At 40.5% G+C, this 25114-nt stretch overlaps 1 protein-coding gene across 5 annotated transcripts in view; it reads right to left on the reverse strand.

Moving 5' to 3' along the window:
- The window catches only part of LOC114552773 (kinase suppressor of Ras 1), a 70169-nt gene that overhangs the window by 26614 nt on the left and 18441 nt on the right, over positions 1-25114 (reverse strand). For 3 of the 5 annotated variants that reach the window (XM_028573820.1, XM_028573819.1, XM_028573821.1), the window contains exon 2: positions 22732-22872. In XM_028573820.1, coding sequence (XP_028429621.1) covers positions 22732-22872 — 141 coding nt within the window. Of the gene's footprint in view, positions 1-8443; positions 8542-17558; positions 17812-22731; positions 22873-25114 lie in introns of those variants that run through there. The other 2 variants (XM_028573823.1, XM_028573822.1) reach the window with 2 other exon arrangements.

Genomic DNA, 25114 nt, shown 5'->3' on the forward strand with positions numbered 1-25114 from the left:
AGGTCACTAGGTCAGTGTGGAATCTACATAAAACCAATAAATAAAACTGATTTAGGGGCCCAAATTATATAAATATAAAATTATATAAAAATAATATATATAAAAAATAATTATAATAATTTATAAAATAATATATATAAAAATATATATATTTTGACAGTGTAAATTGACATTGGCTGTATGTGTCCACAGTTCTCCAGCCAAGGCATGCTGATGGGTTCGAGCAGATGAGCTCTATGGATGGTGATGTCAGTCATTGCAATTTTGTCCACACTGAAATACCTTGACCAATACTGGATAGACTTTCATCTTCCCCATTTTTTATCTAGCGCCACAAGCAGGTGCCATTTAAAACTAGTAATTTAATGTCTCATCAACTATAGGATGAATTGTCATGGAATTTGGTTTAGACATTCATGTTCCCCTCATTGTAAAAACTTTGTCGATCCTTTGGCCTGATGATGGCGCTAGATGAAAAGTCTATTGTTCAAGGGATTTTGAGTGGGGGAGGGGGGGAGCCAAATCGATTGTATTATGTAGTCTATTAAGTTCTCATTGAGAAGCTTCTACTGACCTCCTGCATGTATATGCAGATGTACAGTAACGAAGTAACTACCGGTATCTGGTTTCTCTAAATAACCTGATTAAGTGCATGTTAACACACTGACTGATTGCACCACCTAGTGCCAGTATTGTTTCATTTGTCTACAAACAAAAACCCTATTCCATCTTAATAATTTGAAAGATGCATATTTCAGAAAAGCATATTTTCTTATATACCTTGTTTGATATACCTCCAGTCATATCAAACAATGCACATCATTGCAGGTACATAGCTAAACAAATGAGTGCTAAAGCTGTACTGCATTTCCACACAGACTATGCAGCATGAGTAGACAAACTGAAACAATAAAAAAATGTCTTCATAGTTTTTGTCTAGCACGCCTACATTAGCCTGCTCCTCTTTCCTAGCAGACAGCTTGACAGCATGGGCGGAGCCAGATGTTGTAAAATTTGGGGCTCAGCCCTAACCTAGGGTGGTAGAGTAGATTTTTTCCCCATTCATGGCAGCTATTTGCAAGCTATTTTATAAAAGAATACCTAAAAATCAGTTGGCAAGAAAAAAAAAACATCCTGTAAAGCCTACATCATAATTGACCTCAACTGTCTTAATCATTCTGAAACCAGAACACAGCAATTTCATGAGGCTTTGATTTTCCCAGAGCTCACGCCCCTAGATTGTGGACTTTCCAATGACCTCACTGTGGACAATTTTCATTGGAACTAGTCTCCCTCAAAGCAACAGTCCCTATGAAAACTGTTAATAGCGAGGTCTGTGGATTTTCCAGATAACCAGGACATTGTATCTGCAGGGTCAGATACCTCAAGGACTAGGGAGAAGCAGATCCCCCTACCATGTCCACATGGACAAGACTGTCCTACCAGCAGCATCTGAGTTTCCGTTGTCCATTAATTAAAGGTCATTGACAGAAAAAAAATTATGAGAACCAACTTTTTTTAATTTTATTCAAGTGGGCACTTTATAATTTTATGAGCCAGATTGTTTGCAAAAACTGTAGTTTGTATATTGTTTTATTTTTTTCTGCTTAGCAAAAGAATAAAAATGCCTTTTTCTATTCAGATCGGCACTTTCAAATGTTATGTGCATTCATTTAATCGTTTCGGCCTCTCTGCACAATATATCGTTTTTTTTTATCGTCATCCCAATATCAACTGGCACAATAAACCCATCCCGAAAGGCTGCGACATATCACGAAAGACACTCAAGATAACATATGTTTATTTATCGCAAGTTATATCGTGATATTCAACAACGTTATCAGGTATCGTACATTTTTCTCATATCAAGCAGTCCAAGCAAGTAGCCTACATTTCAATAAAAATAGTGTAAATCTATACATGCCTTGATTATATTATTATTCCTTATATATATATATATATATATATATATATATATATATATATATATATATATATATACACAGTACAGGCCAAAAGTTTGGACACACCTTCTCATTCAATGCGTTTTCTTTATTTTCATGACTATTTACATTGTAGATTCTCACTGAAGGCATCAAAACTATGAATGAACACATATGGAATTATGTACTTAACAAAAAAGTGTGAAATAACTGAAAACATGTCTTGTAGTTTAGATTCCTCAAACTAGCCGCCCTTTGCTTTTTTGATAGCGTTGCAAACCCTTGGTATTCTCTCAATGAGCTTCATGAGGTAGTCCCCATAAATGGTTTTCAATTCACAGGTGTGCCTTGTCAGTGTTAATTAGTGGAATCTTTTCCCTTATTATTGGGGTTGGGACCATCAGTTGTGTTGTGCAGAAGTCAGGTTGATACACAGCTGACAGCCCTATTGGACAACTGTTAGAATTCATATTATGGCAAGAACCAATCAGCTAAGTAAAGAGAAATGAGTGGCCATCATTACTTTAAGCGCTACAACGAAACTGGCTCACATGAGGACCGCCCCAGGAAAGGAAGACCAAGAGTCAGCTCTGCTGCTGAGGATAAGTTCATCCGAGTCACCAGCCTCAGAAATCGCAAGTTAAGAGTTAAGAGTTCTAGCAGCAGACATTTAGAAACATGCTTAGAAACAAAAGATCTACCGACTATATATAAACCAAAAAGGTCCCTCGAAAAGGGGTACAAAAATAAATACAAGCATTAAAGACAAGATATGCAGAAGTGATTAACACATCTCAGAGTTGCCAAAAAGACTGGTCCCCAGCAGATGGATGTAGATGCTAATTCAGCCCCAAATCAACCTGCCAGCTGCCTCTTCACTCCGCCAGTGGACTTGATAAAGTAGCCTGCCCTACTGGATACACAGTTATTCCTCAGTGACATGTTTTCTCAAGATGAATGGTGTTCTACACTGCTCTGGTCACCTTACACAGAGTTTCTGCAGGTTTCAAAAGTCAAATGTAAGACTTTTTAGGACCATTTTTTTTTAAAGATTATTTTTGGGGCATCTTAGGCCTTTGTTTTATAGGACATGAAAGGGGAGAGAAAGGGGGAATGACATGCAGCAAAGGCCCGCAGGTCAGAGTCGAACCCGCGGCTACTGCGTCGCGGAGTAAACCTCTATATGAAATTTAAGATCTATATCACGACATAAAAGTACAACGAAATGCAGTCACAAAAGTACTTAGTTAATAAACTTATTAAATTTGAATAAAAGTGACACAAATAAACATCTGTAAATATACAGCAAGTTATATTTGGACGAGCGAAAGAAAGATCTACAAAACCACAGAGTAAAAAGAAAAATTTCATTCCATTCGTTACATGGACGTAGGGAAAATTAAGACCTGTTTAAAACAATTCAAGACCTAGAAAACAACCCTTGATAAGGCCTAAAATTTAGATTTTAAGATTTTAGACTTTTTTTTACTTTTTAAGACCATGCGGAAACCCTGTTACATGACAAACTAAACAGTGATATTACTCATCCCAATATGATTTATTGCTACACTACTGCCCCTGCTAACTGTCATATTCTAAAAAAAATGAGAGGTGGCAGGAAAAAAAAAATCATCCTGTAGAGCAGGGCTCTTTATTTGCATAAAGTTGGCCGAATTCAACTTTATGCAAATGAGGAGCGGGCAAATCGATGCGCCACTTCTCCAAAGTCCCCGCAATGCCACCAGAATGCATTGCATGGCTGCTCCCATAGAAATGAATGGGAAGCGGGGAAATGACGCGGACAATGGACACACACCAGCAGCAACTAGCACTAGCTAGTTATAGCATGATGATTACTTTTTCATTTTTGTTTCAATAATATTGTTTTAAACTATTGAACTGATAGTATAAATCGGTCAAAATTCTTATTGTCGGCCAACAGGAGGGAGCACTAGCGGTTTTTGGCACGGGCGAAGCGGGCAGCTGCCCGGGACGGCTTTTTTACACAACACATGGGGTGCGGCACGAGCACTTAAAAAATAAAATTATCTATCATTTCACTGTGTGGGGAATTGGCAAATTGGCACACCTGCAGCTGCACAACCTGTGTGCACAGAAGCTGTGTGAGAAGGGGAAATGGGAGGGGGGGGGGCTGAAACAGAATCTGTGTTGAGAACTAAAAGTAGGCTATATAGTGGAAGTTCACAAAGCAATCCAACTTGGTAAAAAAAAAAGACATTGCTTCAAAGGAATGAAACGTTGATAATAAAGAACAGTGGTATTTAATAGTGATAAAGGGATGGTGCACTCCCAGGCTGGTGGGCAGTTGTATCCGTGCTAACGGCTCCTATAGTGGTCTCCAGTATGGCACCACACACCCTGCGATGCCATCCAGCTCTGTGGCTCGGCGACATTAAGAATTCACAAGGAGGAGCAACGCACACGCGGTGTGTGCATGTGTATGTGTGTGTGTGTGTGTGTCCTACCGAAGCAGAGAATTAGCTCCACACATTATAGGCTAAATATAAATATATTTGGAATATCCATTGAAATATTCACATTTTACTCTCAGATGTGTCCAGTTTGGGACGTCGCATAGCATTACTGTATGTGCTGGGCAGTGACGGACTGGTAATCTGGCATTTGGGCAGATGCCAGAGGGGCCGCGGGCCCTCATGGGCCGTTTGGGCCGGCCAGCCAATCAGAGACCCGCATGATTGTCACAGCCATGCGGCCACTTAATTGTAAACAGCGGCCCATATAATTTCTCTCGGCCCCCTTTCAAGCATTAATGATAAAGTTATTTGGCCAAACGATAATAATGCAGCAACAAAGTAATCTGGATTTTCTGTCTTTAAAAAACTACTAATCGATTAAAGGTTAAGGCGGGTGATAGTCTGTATTTTTTAATCAGCAAATCCCATTAAAGACCCAAACCACAGCCTGATAAATCTTCCTCCTCCAAAAAACACATCAATGAGCAGCATGTTGTTAGGAAGTGATTAGTTAGAAGTACACAGGTCATACTGTACATACTAAAGGTAGCTACAGTGCATGTAAATACGTAAATCAAGGTGCATTCATTTACTACAAATTGTTTTTGAGGGAGGGACCACGTCGGTCTGCAGCCACTTTGGTGATTTTATCAACAGGAGCAAACTTATTCTATTATATTATATTTACACAGACAAATACTGAGTACCATTACTCAATCATATCATATATTGGTCTGGTGTACACTGTTTACATACACTTGTTGAATCTGCTGCTATTATCAGCGCCATATTCACTTTACTATGTCATTTTGTCTCCCAATGCTCTTATATAGTTTCTATTTTGATTCTATTCTCAGTTTAGTTAAGTACTGTAGCTCTCATTATTTATTTCTGTTGATTTCTATACTAGTCTGTGTTATTAAGCTGATGCAGCAAATGTAATAGGCTAAAGCACTACACTCTTATTGAGCCTTTCTTTTCCAACGGTTTTCCACTTTATACAAAAATGAATACCAGAAGATGAAAACTGCATGTTCGGTGAGTCAATGATTAATAAGTTATCCAGAACCAGTTAAGACACGGCTTCACAGCATTATACCTGGTTTGGTATTACAACTGGATGGACAAGCTTTTTTTTTATTATGCGTTGACAGGAATTGACTCTCTGGGAAACCCAAGGGCGGTGGACTGGGAGTCTATGTGAACAAAGGTTGCTGCACGGACATTTATGACATTTCTAGCCACTGTTCTGCAGCAGTGGAATACTTCAGGTTAAAGTGCCGTCCCCACTAACTGCAGAGGGAGTTTATGTGTCATTGTGGCAGTGTGTCTACCACGTAACGCTAATGCTAATGATGCTATCAGTCACCTACAGAACAAGCATCTTGTGGGCTTCTTCATCACTGCAGGTGATTTTAACCACGCCAAGCTCAAGACCATCCTACCTAGGGCTGAACTCTTTAAAGTGGCTATACTGTATGTAACTTTCAGCTTGTGTTGATTCTAGCGGCCGCTTTAGACAAAAGCGGTAGTGTTTTTACCACACCTGTTGTCCTAAAGGTGTCTTCAATTCGGGGATGTTTTAGAATCATTTACAATCCCATAATTGTCTCCATCTCTTGAAAGCCCGACCGACAGTGACCAAGTTTTGTTGGTGGTGATCATATATTAAAAAGGTTATATTTGTAAATAACTACTTGAATCTGAATAGTCCACAGACCACACTGTTGACAGTTTTTAATGGGAACATTTCTTTGGTACAATGTTTTAGTATGTTTAGAAATGTATCTGTCATGAGGCCGCCCGGGAGCAGTATTAATAATTAACAGTTTTAAGTACCACCCAGTTTAAATCATTGAAATAAACATGTTTGGAAGACGACAGGTGGAGTCAATGAAGTGGTGCTGGAGCTCGTCTCAAAGGGCATACATCACAGAGCACCACTTTTAAGAAGCTCCACCCATTTACCATTACAGCCCTGTAATATTGTCGGATTCTTGATGGACAACTAATGCCGACCTTACACCAAACGACTTTTCAAGCGATTCCATTGTCGCAGACAAATTCCCAATATCTGAATGAAATCATGAGAGTCTTGCTAGAGTTGGGGTGCTCCCATCGTCTCCATCGTTTGGTTCAAAGTGGTCATAAAACTCAGTCCCAGTCAGTCTCTTTCCCGTCTGGACCTTCAGACAAAATCTAACATGTTTGATATTATCCTAAGTTTAAGTCTTGGTAGTGACGTTAAATCATGTGAACATTGTCAACAACCACTGGGTGCTCTCCCTCCAGCACCAAACAGGAAGCAGCAAACTGCTAGAGCCAGTGTTGTTTATGGTTGCTAACGAGGAGAAGTTGCCGATTGTCAACCCTTCTGAAGCGAGTCATCCAACGGGAGTTTTACCGGCGGATAAACGCAGACCTCCGGGTACTGGAGACATTCATCTGCATGTACGGCAGAACAGAAAATCAGCAAACTTTCCCTCAGCTAACACTAGCGGTAGCTAGCTAGCTTGGTTACATTTTTCTAAACAAATCTAACTGTAGTCTTGCAATGTGTGACCCTGCAAGATCCTTGAAGGTCTTTACATATTATGACAGTCTTTAACGTTAGATGTGAGATGATTGTCTTTAGATGTGAGATGGTGTCAGACTTTAGTATTTTCAAAGTCTGTTCAAAGTCTTCTAGTGTATGGTAGGCATAAGAAGAAGAAAAAAAAGATAAAAATCGATGCAGCACAACCTGACATATTGTCTTTTTTTTCATGCATCGTTCTTCCTTGTCAAAACCTGGCTACTATATTACCCACGGTGCAACTGAACTGCTGACAGCTCAGTAGAAGATTGGGCTCTGTTGTGCTTGTAGCAGCTAATGTAGCGTTGAGCAGAGCGCTAACCTGCAGCAGAGAATAGCAGCGGGCCACAACCACACACTCTTCACTTTCAAACTTGTAGTCTTCAGCCCCAACCGACGCTGACTCAAGTGACATCACTTAAGGACATTTATCAGACTTCACACTGCTAATATAGTCTTCTCACTTACAGTTGACAGTCGACATAAAGCCCTAAAAAAGTCAGCAAAGAAGTTTGGTAGCCATCATAGAAAGAAAAAAAAGCAACAAAAATGCTGGAAAAAGTGGCAAAAACATCACAGAAAATGCCAAAATGAGTGAGCTGAATTTTGAATCAAAATCTACAAGGGGCCGGATTTGGCTTGCGGGCCTTGAGTTTGACACATGTGCTTTAGGGCAATATAGGGTCAACAGCAAGAGCTCTTTCTGTCAAGTCAGATCACATAAGTGATCCTCTGCAGTGAAATTGTTACTTGACTGACAGCCTTCTATTCGTATACAGTAAATGTGAAGATGGTTTCCGGTTTCCTGCCCTTCCATAAACAACAAAAAGGTAAAAAATGAAGGTTGGAGAAACAGACCGCACTTTGCAAAGCTGACGCATACCGATACCTGGGCAGTGCCTGGGCATGCCTCGGCTGCCTGTGTTTACAGGTGACGAAAGCACGAAACAATAAATGACAGAATAACACTGAGTAGGAAAGAAAAACTTTCCTTTAACCCCATGAAGCTAAATCACACAGAAAGCAGCCAAACTCCTCTATCAATATATCTTCCTCTGACACTAATTACTGGTTTCTCACGCACATCCATAAACACACAGAAACAAACGTCTGAGTAAAGCACTCAGACTCAGAATCAGATTCCACACTAACAGGCACATGGGTTTGGATATATGCCTCCACCTCACAAGCAAATAAAAACAGCTGAACAAACGGCACACGGCGCACACACACACACACACACACACACACACACACACACACACACACACACACACACACACACTCTAACTACCTGAAACACTCTCTCTCCAATGGAACTTCTGTCAAATAAGGAAATGAAGGAAACACCTTCCCTAAGCCTTTTAACACAGGTTACACACGCTGAAAGCTGGCAGACAGACACACCAGAGGTCATTACTGTACATTACCATGTCGTTGACCGTATCTGCTGAACATTAGAGCCCCTGCTCTCATAATCCAGGCACTGTGTACTAGAATATATCCGGGAGTGTAGCAGGCTGCTGGGAAACACACTGACAGAGAGCCAACAAATCTTCCCGGCGCTGTTATCACACTCCCTGTTTTTCTCCTCCCTCCTTCTTACACTTCCCTCCCCTTCTCTCTCTCTCTCTCTCTCACTCTCTCAGCCAGTCTGTCTTTCTGACATGCCAATGTTGTGCATCGGCGACCGGCGGCGACTGGTCGTGGGACACCTATCTTCCCCTGGGAAAAGCAGGGAAAACCATTATGGTTTCATTTTCATTTAGTTAGAATTCCTTTTCCAGTCTGACTGCTGGGTGTGAAGTTTGTTTTATGAGCTGGCCTCTAACTAAATATGGTAGCTGATAGTGAGATAGTGAATTTTGGAATGCACAACAACCATACAACTAAAACAATTTCTTGTTTCTCGCTGTCGCTGTGATAAGCTTCGAAACAGTTGCTGTAGTTACTCTGTTAACATTTCTGGAATGTTGTTCAGTGCACATGTCTAATCAGTGCTGCACCCCACCCTTCTTCGCAAGAAAATCCTCCACTTCCTTCCCCCCCCCCCCCCCACTGTACCATTCCCCTGCACTGTCCAAAGCCAGGCCATATAAGACTAAGGTGGTAATGAGAGGGCAAAGAGATAGAGGAGAGAGAGGGAGGGAGGGGGTGTAAAGTTGACAGGAAACAAAGAATTTGCGACAAAACTGGGCACGTGCAAAACAGCAGAAAATACACATGGTTTAAAAAACTAGTTAGCTGTTGATTGCAATAGTATTTTTGAGTAACCAAACTGTGAATATAAGTTCTACAATACAGGGTCATTCTGATAAGCTTACAGGCAACGCTGAACCCAACCTAAGGGACTGATGGGAACAACAATCTTTGAAATTGGTCCAGTATTAAAAGGTACAATATGTAACATTTCTGCATTAAAATGACTAAAAACGACTATACCTATGTTATATATTTTGTTGAGTTGTGTACTTACACTATGCTAAATGTTTCCAACAACGTTCAGAGATCTTATTTATTGATACATTTCAATGTCGATTGATCCAGCTTATAGTGCTACGTTGACAAGTAACGTTAGCGTTAGCTCATGCTAATGCTCGGTGGGGAACGTTAACGTTATAAAGGTTACAACATTGTCCAACACGTTCATGAAGTTATTTTAAGTATAATTGTTTAGCTCAAGGTAAAGTTAACGTTAAACAACACTGGGCTAACCCACGATTACGTTCGCCAGCATAACGTCCACAAACTCCAGGGAAGTTCAGTGCATGGGATTGGTGTTTTAAAACTTTCTTGTGGCAGAGATAGAGGCAGTGATGTTTCCTCTTTCCTGTACCGGACTCTCACACTGCCTCAAAACACTGACAAGTCTGATCGTCGCTTACATGACCGTATCAAGACGTCAGGTTGCATTTCTCCAAAAGTTGAGCCGGTATCAATTTTTCGCTTCAGGCTGTTTTTTAGTTGTCTCCCCCTGCCACCACCAGTGCCGCAGCCTAAACGCACTACCCCCATTCAAAATGAATGGGCAGACCTGCGTTTTCGCCGCACCGTCTGATGGCCGGCGCAGGCAATGTGAATGCAAGCTGACCACTACACGTCGCTGATTTGAATCAGCAGTCGAGAAACCCCCCCGAAGTGAATCAGATTTGTCAATGGGATCACTGCACATTTGAACATGATTCAACGCCTCAGCCTCAGGTTGTCAGGCAAAGCATGCAGACTTTTTCCTGCTGCATAATCGTTAACAGAGCAAATCAGGGTAACACGGCAGGCTATAAACGTTTACCAAGCAAGTCTTGTCTCGACATGAACAACGATGCCTCGTTTCTGTTCGCTGCTCCGATGCTCTCAGCTCCAGCTGTTAGACTTTTAAACTCAGCTATTTTTTGAAGCAGACGCTGTTACAACCTGAATGACTCTTCAGCTGATAGCAGCAGAGGAAACGCTCCGTGGTGCGCTAGGATTTTATAACTTTTTAGGCAGTTTTTGAAACTACAGTCATATTTTTTCAAATGCCCAGTTAGCTTTTAGCACTGACTTAATGTAGGGCCCTATGGAATCTGCCTTATAGCTTTTTTAAATTCTCAATTTCGCGATTCTGTCCCATTATTCTGTTACGACAGAAACTATTGGGCTCTACATTAAATCAGTCTGTGACTGGTCCGAGCCAGGCCCTCATCCAAAAAGATACTTGCCGCCAGACCTAACAAACACTGTTGCGGATTATTTTTTGGTTGATCAAATAATTGTTTCAGCTCTACTAAGACTGTGAGCACAGCCTTGTATCTAAATTAATGCATGGCATGTATTTAAATGAAGGGTAGAACACACTGTGCAGTACCTGAGAGGAGTCTTATCACATGCTATTATGCAGAACAGCCTCCAGCTCTCTTTATCTCTGCCTCTTCATGCATTTTACTCAACTGTCACAGCCATGTTAATATTGTGGGAACTGCTTCCCTCTTCCGCAGTAATACATGACAGAAACCAGGGACATCTGCATACTGATGAAGTATATGAAAAAAAGATACAAACAACAAATTGACTGTTTTGATAGTTAAGTATTCATATTGTAGAGGAAAGATAGTAAACAGAAAGTTGATACAGGATTCGTACACCTTACATACCAATACATTGTCAAAATTATTATTATTTAGTGTTTTTGTCACATTAAAATACATAATGCTATAAACAGCCAACATTGTGTTTCGTAATAGCAGAAGCATCAGATATTTAAGCAAAACACACGTTTTATTTTTCAAAATGTATCACTACAGTTACAATTTCAAGCATTTTCAAAGATTTTATCCAAAATTCAAGCACTTTTCAAAACTTGAAAACACAACATCTAAATTCAAGCATTTTCAAGGATTTCAAGCACCCGTACAAACCCGGTTGATGTTACAAACAACTGTGACTGAAACACTGCGACTTTCAATTGGTAAGTACTGATGAAGAAGACTAAATTCCCCACTCATGGCTAGGCTTGAAAACATTTTCAAACCAGTTTGATATCGACAAACTATTTTGATAATCAAATAATTGTTTAGTCATTTTTGAAGCAAAAAAAAGGCAAACATTTGCTGGTTCCACCTTCTCAAATGTGAGAATGTGCTGCTTTGGAAGGTCACCAGTTAAATAGAGGATGGATCAGGTTGGGGAAAGTGAAAGAGCAGCCCTAGCCCCTCATTTACTACCACCATTCATCCATGTAGCCCCCCCCCCTCCCCCGAAGCACTTTGAGTGTCTATGATAAAGTGCTATATAAACTTAATTAATTATTATTATTATCATTCAGTTACCCTTGAACAGGTCAGACTGACTCTATACTACGGCTGGGTAATATATCGATATTATATCGACATCAATATATGCCTGCTATGCCCTGCAGTGCCCCGCTATGCCCTGCAGTGCCCCGCTATGCCCTGCTACGCCTGCAGTGCCCTGCTACAACTACTACAACTAGTATTTCTAGTCATAGTTCCATTATCTTTATTGTGACTATAATTGCCACTGTTCATTACATCCCCAACCGCCACCATCAGACACCGCCTACCAAGAGCCTGGGTCTGTCTCAGACAGACCCAGGCCTGTAATGAAGTTTTCCTCACCACTCGAGGTTTCTCTCTAAAAGGGAGTTGGTTTTTTTCGTCTTAAATTTTGGATATCGTAATATCGTGATATGACACAAGTGTTGTCTTTTCCTGGTTTTACAGGCTGCATAACAGTAAAGTCATCCCACTTTCTGAACTTACCAGACTTTTCTAGCTGTTCTACTATTTGCCTCCACCCATTTAGTCATTGTATCCGCATTACTGATGATTATTTATGACGAAACTCATTGTGTTAATATTTTGTGAAAGCACCCATAGTCAACCCTACAATATCACCGCACTGTAGACATCCATGTATTTGGTAAAAAATACCGTTATATTTGATTTTTTTTGTCTATATCGCCCAGCTCTAAGCTTTCAGTGAAACTTCGCTGGAAGAGTTAAAAGAAGCATTGAAACTTTGCATGAATAAGCTGAAAAATCGAATGAGATCAGAGCAGGGGTTGATGTATAGGCTGTGTAAGTGAAGCCAAAACATCTGGATGGCCCCCTGGTGGATGGTCATATACCCTGCCCCCTCCATGTTAGCGGACAGGACATAACCTAAAAAATCTAAATAATTTTTTATGGGCGGGACTTTGATACTGCAGCTCCACTGCCAAATCACTACTGCACATACTCTGGTTCCAAAATTAAAAGATGGCAGTGCCCGTATCTGGATATTTTGTACAGTCTACAGATTAGAACATTACATTTAGCTGTTTCTTGTGTAGAAGGGACATTTTTGGTCTTATGGTGGTGCTAGAGGAAAGCTCATGGAGCTAAAAAAAAAATAATCTCTGGGAGGCCATAAATATTAGTTCTCACTACGAGCTAGGGCTGGGCAGTATATCGATTTTATATCGATATCGTGATACGAGACTAGATATTGTCTTAGATTTTGGATATCGTGATATGACATAAGTGTTGTCTTTTCCTGGTTTTAAAGGTTGCATTACAGTAAAGTGATGTCATTTTCTGAGCTTACCTGACTGTTCTAGCTGTTCTGTTATTTGCCTTTTCCCCAATTATACATTATAGCCACATTACCGATGATTATTTATCTAAAATCTAAGTGATATTTTGTTAAAGCCCTAATTGTCAACTCTAGAATATCGCCGCAATATCAATATCAAGGTATATAGTCAAGAATATCTTGATATCTGATTTTCTCCCTATCGCCCTATCACAAGCAGTACAAACACAACATGTCCACAAGGGCGTAAGTTTGGGTTCAACATTGGGGGGTTGAGATATCCACTTTTGAGCAAAATTGAAATTTTGAGCATCAAACACTTAATTTTCTGCATTCTGGTGAATTTTTCTGCAACAATTTATGGTGCCAATGTCTTTATTTATGTAAAGGCCATTATAATAGGTTGGCAAGTTTTAATTATTTCATTACCCATTCCCCTGTAAATTACAGTTATAAACTGATGAACATTCATTTATAGATGCTGACGAATTAAGCCTATGCAGACGTGGTCAACAGAAACGGACAGCGACCGCTGTCACCCATTATAAACTTATTTTGCTCAGTGACCAAACATTCCTGCAGAGTGACTCACAGTGTGAAGTGAGCCACGGTTCACACAATGACTACTGTTGCTGGTCAGGACAGCGAGGGCTACCGGGGACCAGGACACATTGTCCTGGCTCTGACCGGGACCAGGGAAACTGACACTGACACATCAACTATACTGTTTACAATACCTCTGAGTCAGTGGTGGAATGTAACTAAGTACTAGGGCTGTGCTCGATTAAAGAAATTCTTAGTCGAGTAACACTCATTCAATTGTATCAACTAATCGATTAGTTGCTTTAATCGACAAATCTGTAAATCTGAGTTTCTCTGCAAAGAGTCATGCAAAAGCACGACATTCATTCTTGTGTTTACCAGAGATGTGATCATACGTTTCTTGGAAATAAGTCATTCAGCATGAAAAAAGCATAAAACAAGACTAATCGACTAAAGAAATCTAAGTTGACTAAGACCAAAATGACCGATTAGTCGACTAATCGACTAAAAGGGAGCAGCCCTACTAAGTACACGTACTCAAGTACTGTCATAAAGTCCCAATGTTGAGGTACTCTACTTGAGTCTTTTCTTTTCATGCCACTTTCTACTTCTACTCCGCTACATTTCAGAGAGAAATATTCTACTTTTTACTCCACTACATTCATCTGACAGCTTTAGTTACTAGTTGCTTTACACATTAAGATTTTTGCACACAAAACACATGTAGTTTATAAAATCTGATGTTTTATTATAAATGAAACTATCCAACAATATAACGGCCTACAAGTCCAGCTGAGATGATTAGACCATTAAACACACAACTGGTTGGATCCTTTCCACTTTCTAAAATGGGAGGATTGTTCTGCATTGAGTACTTTTACTTCACTAACATTTTCAGTGCAGGACTTTTACTTGTAACAGAGTATTTTTATAGTGTGGTATTAGTACTTTTAAGTAAAATATCTGAATACTTTTGCCACCACTGCTCTGAGTACACATAACCAGTGTTGGGGACTAACTAGTTACATGTAACGGCGTTACGTAATTTAATTACAAAATAAAGGTAACTGTAATCCGTTACAGTTACTGGGAAGAAAATGTCCATGATTACATTGGGGGTTACATCTGAATATTTTCTGTAAAAAGCTAGGCTATATGTTGAATAACATTCATTTTGTTGCTTTGCATGTTTTTCATGTCTTCTTCAATTTCTTCTTTTGCCATTTCCAGCCACAGTCGTTTAGTAAAGTGTGATGCTATTCTGATGCTTTCGATTGGTTCTCCTGTCTGAAATTGCAGAAATCTCCTCTAAAGCTGTCTGAAAGTTGCCACTATGGCTATGGATAAAAACGCGTTCCAGTGTTGGAAAAATAAAAAAAACATTTCATTTCAGAATGCTATCGATGTTGTAAATATCAGTGTCCCATCTCAGGAAACATCTGCAGGTATATAAGTTAAGTTAGCGCACAGTAATTGCTTGCAGTCGTATTAAATAAAGTACAGAAGACATGCTTCCGTGTGACACACCTAGCTTCTAATGATTGATGTACTGAAAGTATTTCAGCACCATATTTAGCAAGGTGCATATTTATTTTTATTTAATTTAATTTGAATAGGGACAAGTATGTTACATAAGCTCATGTTACATACTACAACATTTTAGCCGAAGCTAATTCTCAATGTCAGTCCCAATATCCAGTAAGTCTGACTTTGTGGTGGCTGTTCTTCAGAATGAAATTATTATAATAATTCAAGTGATGAAGGACTTTAAAAAGGAGTTTGACGGTAGTCAGTGTTGAGTACTGCTGTAAGGTTTTACATTTTAAATTTAAAAAGTAATCAAAAAGTACATTGCTTTAATATGGTAATTGAAATAGTAACAATACTATTACATTTTAAATAGGGTCACTTGTAATCACTAACCCTAACCCTTACTTGTAAACCCCTAACCCTAACCTATGACATTTCCAAAGTAACCTTCCCAACACTGCACATAACTTAGTACAACAATTTCAGAAAGGTTGTGTTAGTGTTGGAAATGTAAAATCAGCTGTAATAGAGAGGGAACTGCTTTGGGTTGAGTGATGGAAAGTAACTATGTGTCTACACATTTGGCATTGTCAGGAATCCTCCCTGATCCTCCACTATTCGGCCTGGTTTTCCATTTCACTGGCTTTTTATTTCAGACCCAGCCTCTTTCTCACCAGCTCCACTACCTGCTGCCACCTGCTCCTAGCTTACCTACTTCCATTTCCCTGATTGCTTCAGTAGTCTATAGCAGCCCACTTTCATTACTCAGTTGCCAGATTGTCTTTAGCATTCCGCTAACTCTCCAGCATTCAAACCTGATCCCTGATCCTGCCTGTCTGAATCTCTGATTCCCTGCCTGATCCCTGTCGGTTAAGTTTGCCTTCTGGTCTTGTCTCTGCCGGTAATAATGGAGTAAATAAACCTTTAGGGTAATTTAAAAGTTGTGCTTCTGGGTTCTTGCCTGTTCTGTGCCGGTGAGTGTTGTATAGGAAATATGCATGATAACATTGGGGGTAACTTTGGAATATTTTCTGTAAAAAGCTAGGCTATATATATAACATTCATTTTGTTGCTTTGCGTGTTTTTCATGCGCACAATTTCTTCTTTTGCCATTTCCAGCAACAGCCGTTTAGTAAAGTGTGATGCTATTCTTTTTTTCTTTTTTGTCCTTTTATTATATTTTTTTTGTCCTTTTAGGTCTTTATTAGATAGGTCAGCTAAGACACGAAAGTGGAGAGATAGGGGCAATGACATGCAGCAAAGGGCCGCAGGTCGGAACCCAACCCGCGAACACTGCGTCGAGGACTGGGCCTCTGTATATGTGTGCCACCCAGGCTTGGTTTGATGCTATTCTGATGCTTTTGATTGGTTCTCCTGTCTGAAATTGCAGCGCCAGTTAAACAGTTAAATCTCCTCTCAAGCTGTCTGAGAATTGCCACTATGGCTACGTATAAAAACATGTTCCAGTGCGTGAAATATAAAAAAAACATTTCATTCAAAAATCTGAGAAGGGTTGGAACATCTGAGCCAGTGAGCGTTCATGTTCAGTTTTGAGTGTAGGTTAGAAGCGTTTTGGCAGCGCACAGAGACACATGAATCAATCAATAACATAATATGGAGTAGAGCACAGTAAAAAGAACTGCATTAGTAATTTCAATTTTGATATTTTAATGTTGTTCAGGACATGTCCAGATGTTCCACAGACTGAGGCACTGTAACAACCTGCATGCAACTCAGAAGCCTATAATACATAAAGCATGTGTCATCCATGCAAAACAACACATATATCACACTGAACTAGTGGTGAAACAGAACAATGCCACTATGGCGGACACATGCAATTACAACATAGAAGCCAAGTACACAGATGATGACTGAGGTTTGCATGGTGACAATGGAAGAGAACCACTGGTTTTAAATGATCCACCTCTTTATATGGGAACTACCTTACTAGTCTATGTTGTATTTACCAGAGGACCACACAAAAACAAGGCACCTTTCTCAGAGCAACAATAAACTCCCCTCCTTGGGACTTAGTTTTTAACCCCCCTAATGCCTGCCATACACTAGACAACTCTAAAAAGACTAAAGTCGGACACCATCTCACATCTAGAGACAATCTGGCATAATGCCACTGAGTCACAGACTAGAAGATTTTACTTCAAACTTCAAACTTCAAACTAGTTTTACCACCACCTTGCACCAAACGACTGAAACGACGGGAGCGCCCCAACTCTAGCAGGACTCTCATGATTTCATTCCCATATTGGAAATTTGTCTGCGACATTGCTTGAAAGTTCGTTTGGTGTAAGGTCTGTCGGCACTAGGGTAAAATAAGTATGCATTCAAAGAAAAGTGCAACCGTAAAAAGTTCAATTCAACGTTGACTGATAGTCTTACCTCAGCTTCCTACATGTGATTCTGTGAGGTTGGTGAGTGCCTAGCTGCTCCCCTCAGCCTGAGCGTCTCTGTGCTGCTGTGCGTCTAAGCCCACCTGTCATTTCCTCCTCAACACAGTGTCAGGAAAAAAACTGAGTCAGCCTTAGGCACGACTCTTCCCCTGCCTCCAGTGTTTGTCTTCACTATTGTTTACAAGGCGCTTTCAAGTCTGCCGAGCTGTGTGTGTGTCTGTGTGTGTGTGTGTGTGTGTGTGCCTGTGTGCGTGTGTGTGTGTTTTGGTATGTGCAGAGGCTGGTTTGGGTGTGTATAAATAGCACACTGGGGAGGGACAGAGGCTTGCAGAGCAGCTGACTCAACACATTCTAGTTTGGGTGAGTGCTCATCACAAAGAGCGGTATGGCTGCTGCTTTTCCAAACACTGCAGGACTCGGTCCAACCAGCACTACTGTCAACAAAACAGTCTGGCCATCTAGGCCGTACAACTGTCAAAGAATGTAAGATTCAATGAAATACAACAAGTTAAATTGCGTTAGGAAATCTTGGTCAGATTCAACTGCTACACGTCCAAGTTCCACACATTCCATCCTGGTTTGGATTAGGGACTGCTTTCATACTGGAAATGTAGCTAAATTCATTAGAGTCAAAGATGTCAGAATGCATACTACAAGCTGGAAATAACTCATACTCATTGTGGACAGGAGTGACTCCCAAAATCCCTTAGGTTTGGGAACCAAAACCTGGTTCCAAATTAGAACCGATTCCAAAATGCAGAGAACTGGGAAATGGCGTATTATTGAGAGTGAGGAAACACTCCGGTTGCGTCTAAAATCTCCTCCTTTGTACTACAAGCTAGAGTTTAGATTCTCTGCCCGAGCCCGAACTTGACCCGACCCGACCCACGGGCCGGTTCGGGCCGATATTTCCCGCCACTATCCTCGGGCCAGGCCCTTGACCAAGCATTTGTGTTTTTTTAATCATTACTTTATTAGCCTAATTGGGTGGGGAGAAAGCTATATATATGCCATAATCATGTGCAGCGTCTCCTCCCCTCGCACGCATCACACCGGGCCTGCTGTGCTCTATTGTGTAGCTTAAGTGCAACATGGAGCTTTAACTTTGAGCAAGTTTGGAGGAAAGTCGGAGGTATGGAACCAAGTCGTGGCCAGTGACAACATACTGCATGCGTTGGCGTTTGTCGAGTGCATTAAGTGCGGCACGCTGCTCGCCTATGACAGCAAAAAAAACGGGGACGATGAAGCAGGCTTACCATTGCCGAAAAGATGATAGTCAGCCTTCAATGTCCTGTTTTGTTACTCTGTCTCATAATTACAGTTAATGTGTCGGGCCGGGCCGGGCTCGGACTTGATTAGGGTCGGGCTTGATTTTTGGGGGCTAAGCTTTGCTACATACTCAACATGTATACTATCGGTCAACATACTTTTGCGTAAATAAACAGTAGTGTTTATCTTTTCGGACGCACTGAGCTGTAATTTTCAACGTCACCTCCTGAGAGCCTCCTTGCCGTTGGAAACGCATAACCATGGTAACCCCTGCAGACCTCCGCTCTAGCGGCATCGCCAGATAACGCTTAAATTACTGAAAGAGGTGAATAAATAGGCCGGCAGTCGTTTAAATATGTATAGATGTAAATCAGTGTGTTGTTAGGGTTACCGAGCTCCTTGGTTTCTGTCCGTTTGTCTGTTATGAACGTTGTCGTTACTACCGCATTGCATTGTGGATATGCATAGTGTCCAGTATTGCATGCTGTCATATTTTACAGGAAATAGTATGCAATTCGCATACTATTGGTTTTATACTAAGGTTTCGGACAAAATTAAAAACTCTCACATACTGTTTTAGCTACTAAATAGCATGTTAGTGTGGAATTTCGGACGCAGACCTTCCCTGAACCCCCACTAATCAGTCTCAGGAGATGCTCCACTCTACAAGATAAACTTGTTAAGCCCGCTGCCCTTAGGTAGCTTCTCTGTTCTCTCCTCTCTCCCCCCCTCTGTCTGTCCTAATTGCAGGAGTGGAGTCTGGTGTGCGGGAGTCAGGCTTCCAGCTGCCTCTCATCTACCACAATCAACCTCTGCTTCATATATCCTTCCTTCACTCTGTGTCAGATCATAGACAATACTGCCACGCTGCCATTGGAACCTGACTCCTGCTACCCCGCCACTCCTGCCATACACCGAACCGGAAACTAGCCGGGCCTACCGTCTCTCTCTGATGGACCCGCTCCTTCCCGGAATTCACCTGACCGGTTCTCCACCCTTGACTTGACACTTGAGTACTTTGAATAAAACCTGTTCAATTCACATTCCTGGCTCTGTGTCTGTCTGCGTTTGGGTTCCGTTTATCGTTCAAACCTGACAATGAAACTGGTACGCAGCCATCTTCAACCTAACACAATACCAGCATGGATGGGCCAAAACCCAAGGGTCCCATAAGTGTAACCATTGTTACCACTGCACAAGTGTAATACAGACAGAGACATTTTACGTCCCAGAAGGACTTCACCATTAGTAATTTCATAAACCATGAAACCTCCTTTGTGACGTACAGGCTAGAACGTCGCCACTGAAAGAACAAAAAGACGTTTGCAGAACAGGCTGGCAGGACACAAATATGCTATTGGCACAGGGATTGTGACCTACCCTACAGCTAGACACTATCTGGACACTATATAACTATATAACAGTGACCCGTACACACTACAAGCCTTTTGCATTGACCACAACCCATCTTCCATACAATAGGTAGAGGCAAAGGAAACTTCATCAACAGGAAGACATTTTGGATTCTAAACACCCAGGGTTAAACGAGGACCTAGATTTCACTGTGCTCTGTAACCATTGCTATTGTTTGCATTCACTATGTTGCTCTTTAATTCAGCTGTGATGAATATAGTGGGTGAAACAGCACCATCTACTGGTGATTTTAAATATGTACACCCTCTTCAGGCCACTCATCATGTCATATGTGAAAAATCCCCCATTTGTGGGATAGAGTTTGTTTTTAGGTCTAACAACCTTTGAGTTTTCTTTCCATTTCTGAATGTATCCTTATCCAAAGTCTTTTTGAAACCAGGAAGCTTTCCTCCCTAAACCTTTAAAGATAAAAAAAAAAAAATGTTGGTCCAAACAAGCACTGATCTATCCAGTTAAAGCCACTTGGATTTGTAAATATCTTGAGGACAGAAAAAAAAAAGTGGGAGAAGATGATCCAGCCAGAGGGTGGATGGATGGATTTAACTGTCCGAAAAGGGGAAATTTGTTTCCAGAGTTTGCACCGTATGTGCCTCCAGAGCAAAAATACATTTAAATACAACATAAATGCATTTGTACAGAAAACAGACCGCTATGACAGAGGGGATAAAACTGGCGTCATGGGCAATGGTGAGTGCCATACAAGTGATGTGTTGTTTGGGGGGGTTGGCAGACCAATGGTTTTGGAAGCAGTGTGTGTAACATCTTGTTCTTTTTGGAGACAGACAGCATGGGGAGAAAACAGTGAGCAGTAGAGTATTATGGACTTTTGTAAAGCAGTTTTTCAATGGCAGAGAGTCTTTGCTGGCAGTAGTGTGTGAGTCCAAACTGGGTTTATTGTCAAGTGTGAGTTCAAGGCATTTGAAACTGTCAACCTGCCAATCAACTGTCTCCCCATTGATGGAAATGGGGTTCAGGGAAATGGTGTGTGTGTGTGTGTGTGTGTGTGTGTGTGTGTGTGTGTGTGTGTGTGTGTGTGTGTGTGTGTGTGTTTGTTCTGATAGCCAGTTCCTTTGTCTTATTAACATTCATTGATAAGTAGAGTTATTGTCATTAAGAAGTGCAAGTATGGCAGTGTGATCAGAGTACTTAAAGCTTTATTGCGTAACGTTTTGATATTAATGAACGTCCGTTACATTCAAGCCATTGCCAAATGAGTTGCTCTGTATTTCTCAGTATGACTATGTTCAGAAGATTGTGTCGTCTGGGGACTTTTGCGCGCAGAAACTCGAGTGAAGATAATTACCCCTTCTGAAGAGTCCATCATATTTTTTTTTTTAATCCTCCATGTCCTCCTTGGCTTCTAGCAACTGTATGGAGGAGGGATGGGGGTGCTGCGCGATCACCAAAGGCTTGTATTATGTGGATGCACATACATACATACATACAGAATAGACATGAAATAATAAATAGGATAGAATATAACATATTAAAAAATGACAATAAAATAATTCAAAGTGGAGAATGTAAAAATGTATATACAAGTTGGGAATAAAAATGTACAACTATTTAAATAGTATTTATAAAGAACCTTTGTGCGTGCAACTTGCGCTTAGTGCAGTATTGTGATGTATATGAGTCTTATCTAACACTCAGTAAAGTGTTACAAATAATGGCTGGGGTCTAATAATCCTCGGTCTATTCGGATCAGTTCAGTTTTTGGTGAAATACTGTGGGTAGGATTTCCACAGGTCTGTTTTTGAATGGTGTGAAGGCCTCTAATCAGGACATCTTGTGAGGGTGAGGGTAAAAGAAAGTGTGATATTGACAGCCTGGTTGCTTTGCCATCAGCAGTGATGCATGCATGTTTTTGTGGTGTGTGTGTGTGTGTGTGTGTGTGTGTGTGTGTGTGTGTGTGTGTGTGTGTGTGTGTGTGTGTGTGTGTGTGTGTGTGTGTGTGTGTGTGTGTTTGTGTGTGCGTGTGTGTGTGTGTTTGAGGGAGGGAGAGAGAGGAGGAAGAGAAGGTGAAAAGTGGACTGTTCTCGAAATGCTGCTTTCTCACTTTTTAAGACCTGTGATTTGAAACAAGTACTACAACATACTTAAATATGCTTTTTCTTAAATTAACAGTTACTTACTGCTGCAGACTATACTCCGCTTTGGACTGAGGAACCTTTGCAAGAACACTTTCAGAACCTTTGTGATATCTATAATCACCAAAAACACGTTTCAATGCAAAGTTGCAGTTACATATTCATATTCTTCTTAAATGTAAAACTAAACATATGCAAGAGGGGGTCGATGCTATGGTATATGTTCCACTAAAATGCAGACAGGCAAAAGAAATCTACACACGCACACACACACTCACGCACCGCAGACACACACACACACACACACACACACACACACACACACACACACACACACACACACACACACACACACACACACACACCCACCTGTATGAATTGTGGTGTGAGGTCAGCTGTTAGGAGCCAGTCATCCAGTCTCGGGTATCCACACAGAGCTTCAGGTCTTTCCCACTCTGGTACCTTCTGCTTCCACTGCAGCTGGGTCCACATGTAGTGGGTCAGCTTCACCTGTAGGGGAGGCCAGCACAACACAGACTGCTTCACACACTGAGGTGTCATGGAACCAGCAGTTCACCAGCAGAAACACCACTACAATGTTCTCCGAAGTAGGAGTATAGTTACTTGACAGAAATTAGACACACTTCAGTGTTGTTAAATGCTAAATGTATCCCCTAACTGTTCGTGTTGCACATATAGCAGTCTGTTTAGAGCTGGGCCATATGGAGAAAATATCCTAATATTTTTGACCAAATACATCAATGTCGATATCACGGCAATATTGTAGGGTTGACTATTGGTGCTTTCACAAAATATTAACACAATGAGATTTTTGGAAACGGAATGGGAAAAGGCAAATCAATAGAACAGCTAGAACAGTCTGGTAAGTTCAGAAAATGACATAACTTTACTGTAATGTAGACTTTAAAACCAGGAAAAGACAACACTTATGTCATCTCACGTATTACGATATCCAGAATTTAAGACGATATCTAGTCTAATATACCGATATAATATCGATTTATTGCCCATCCCTAATTTTGTTCATTTAGTGCCTCTATATGCAGACCTAATTGCTCAGGTCTTTATTTCAACCTCTGTGTGAGACACTAACTTAAGTTAGGGTAAGTTAGCGGGACACATCATTTCAAAACAAACCTAGCCCTGCTTGTTAGATCAACCATAAATTTCAAGTGTAGTGTACGTATGTAAAGCAGTAGTGAGAAATGAGACTTCATTGTGAGGAAATCCCCAGACTGGTGGTCCACGCCAGTCTGCTGTTAAACCGCCGAGCAAAGTAAGTGTGACGCAGCCTCATGAGCCGGATTGAAACTGCTCGTACGTTTATTAAGGCTGATGGAGGCTATTCTGACACTGACCCTGATCATTCCCGATACAACTTTTTGAAAATCCCCAACCTTTGAAACCTGTCATTTTAAGACAACATTTAGACTATCGTGGCACTAAAAGTAAAATTCTCTTTACTGACACGTAGGCTATACAAATATAATATTTAATAAATATTTTAGCAGGTCCCCTTAATGCAGAGTGTGGAGACTTCACTGCAGATTTCCAATTTAGTCCAATCCTTCCACACTAATCTGCAATGATTTCTCAGACAACTCATGAAATAATAAACACATGTGATAGCAGCGGAACCCTCAGGCTTCTCCACAGAGATTTATAGGACAAAATTGAATTCTTGGTAAATGCAAGACATTTTCATCTGTGGTCAATACAGAGGGAATATTTAGATCAGTATGTGGCATTGTCACTTGATGTCCCAACAACTAAGGAGTTGGATAAAATATTATATGACTATTATTATATAAGTATTATTATTATATTTGTATTATAAGTAGGGATCGACCGATACTAGTATTTCAAGACTGATACCGATTATTTAGTAGTTAATGAAACCAATAACCGATATTTGGAACCGATATGCATTTACAGTGAAAATGAAAATCTTTAAGTCAAAATTACGATTTTGGGATGTTACAAACTTCAACACAAAACTTAGTTTAAATGCTTAAAGCAAGTAGGCTATTTAATAAATGAGAAACTTTCAACATAATACACGTTAAAAGATATTCAGATAGTGTTGTGGGCGGGACATTAAGTCAGACTCAGTGGTGAGTGAAACTGAAGCAGACGGACAGACACAGAGCTGGAGTCGAACCAAAGTAGAACACTTTTTGTTTAATTAACTTTATCAGTTATCAGGCTAAATAAAACGCTGATACAGATAATCTGCAAACTGCCAAAAAATGGCCCGGTAATCCCTAATTATAATATTCAAAGGGAAAAATAAGTTATTTAAGACAAGGTGGTTTCAAGGTTTTGGAATTTTAATACTTTGAATAATACAATTAAGTGGCTTACATAAAAAAAAAAAAAAAAAAAAATATATATATATATATATATATATATATATATATATATATATATATTCCAAAACCTTGAAACCACCTTGTCTTAAATAACTTTTTTTTATATATATTTTATATACACACACACACACACACACACACACACACACACACACACACACACACACACACACACACACACACACACACACACACCTCTACGTCACCCTCAGCTCTTGTCACTGTGATCGGTTGTCCAGCTGACAGTCTGTTCTATAAATACTCTTTGTGACGTCTGGGGGAACACACAGATTGTTTTCTCACTGCAGCATCAGCCTGTCACTGCTATAGCGACTGACACCATGGAAACCCTGCGGTCA

The sequence above is a fragment of the Perca flavescens genome, chromosome 3, assembly GCF_004354835.1.
Source record: "Perca flavescens isolate YP-PL-M2 chromosome 3, PFLA_1.0, whole genome shotgun sequence".
Lineage (NCBI taxonomy): Eukaryota > Metazoa > Chordata > Actinopteri > Perciformes > Percidae > Perca > Perca flavescens.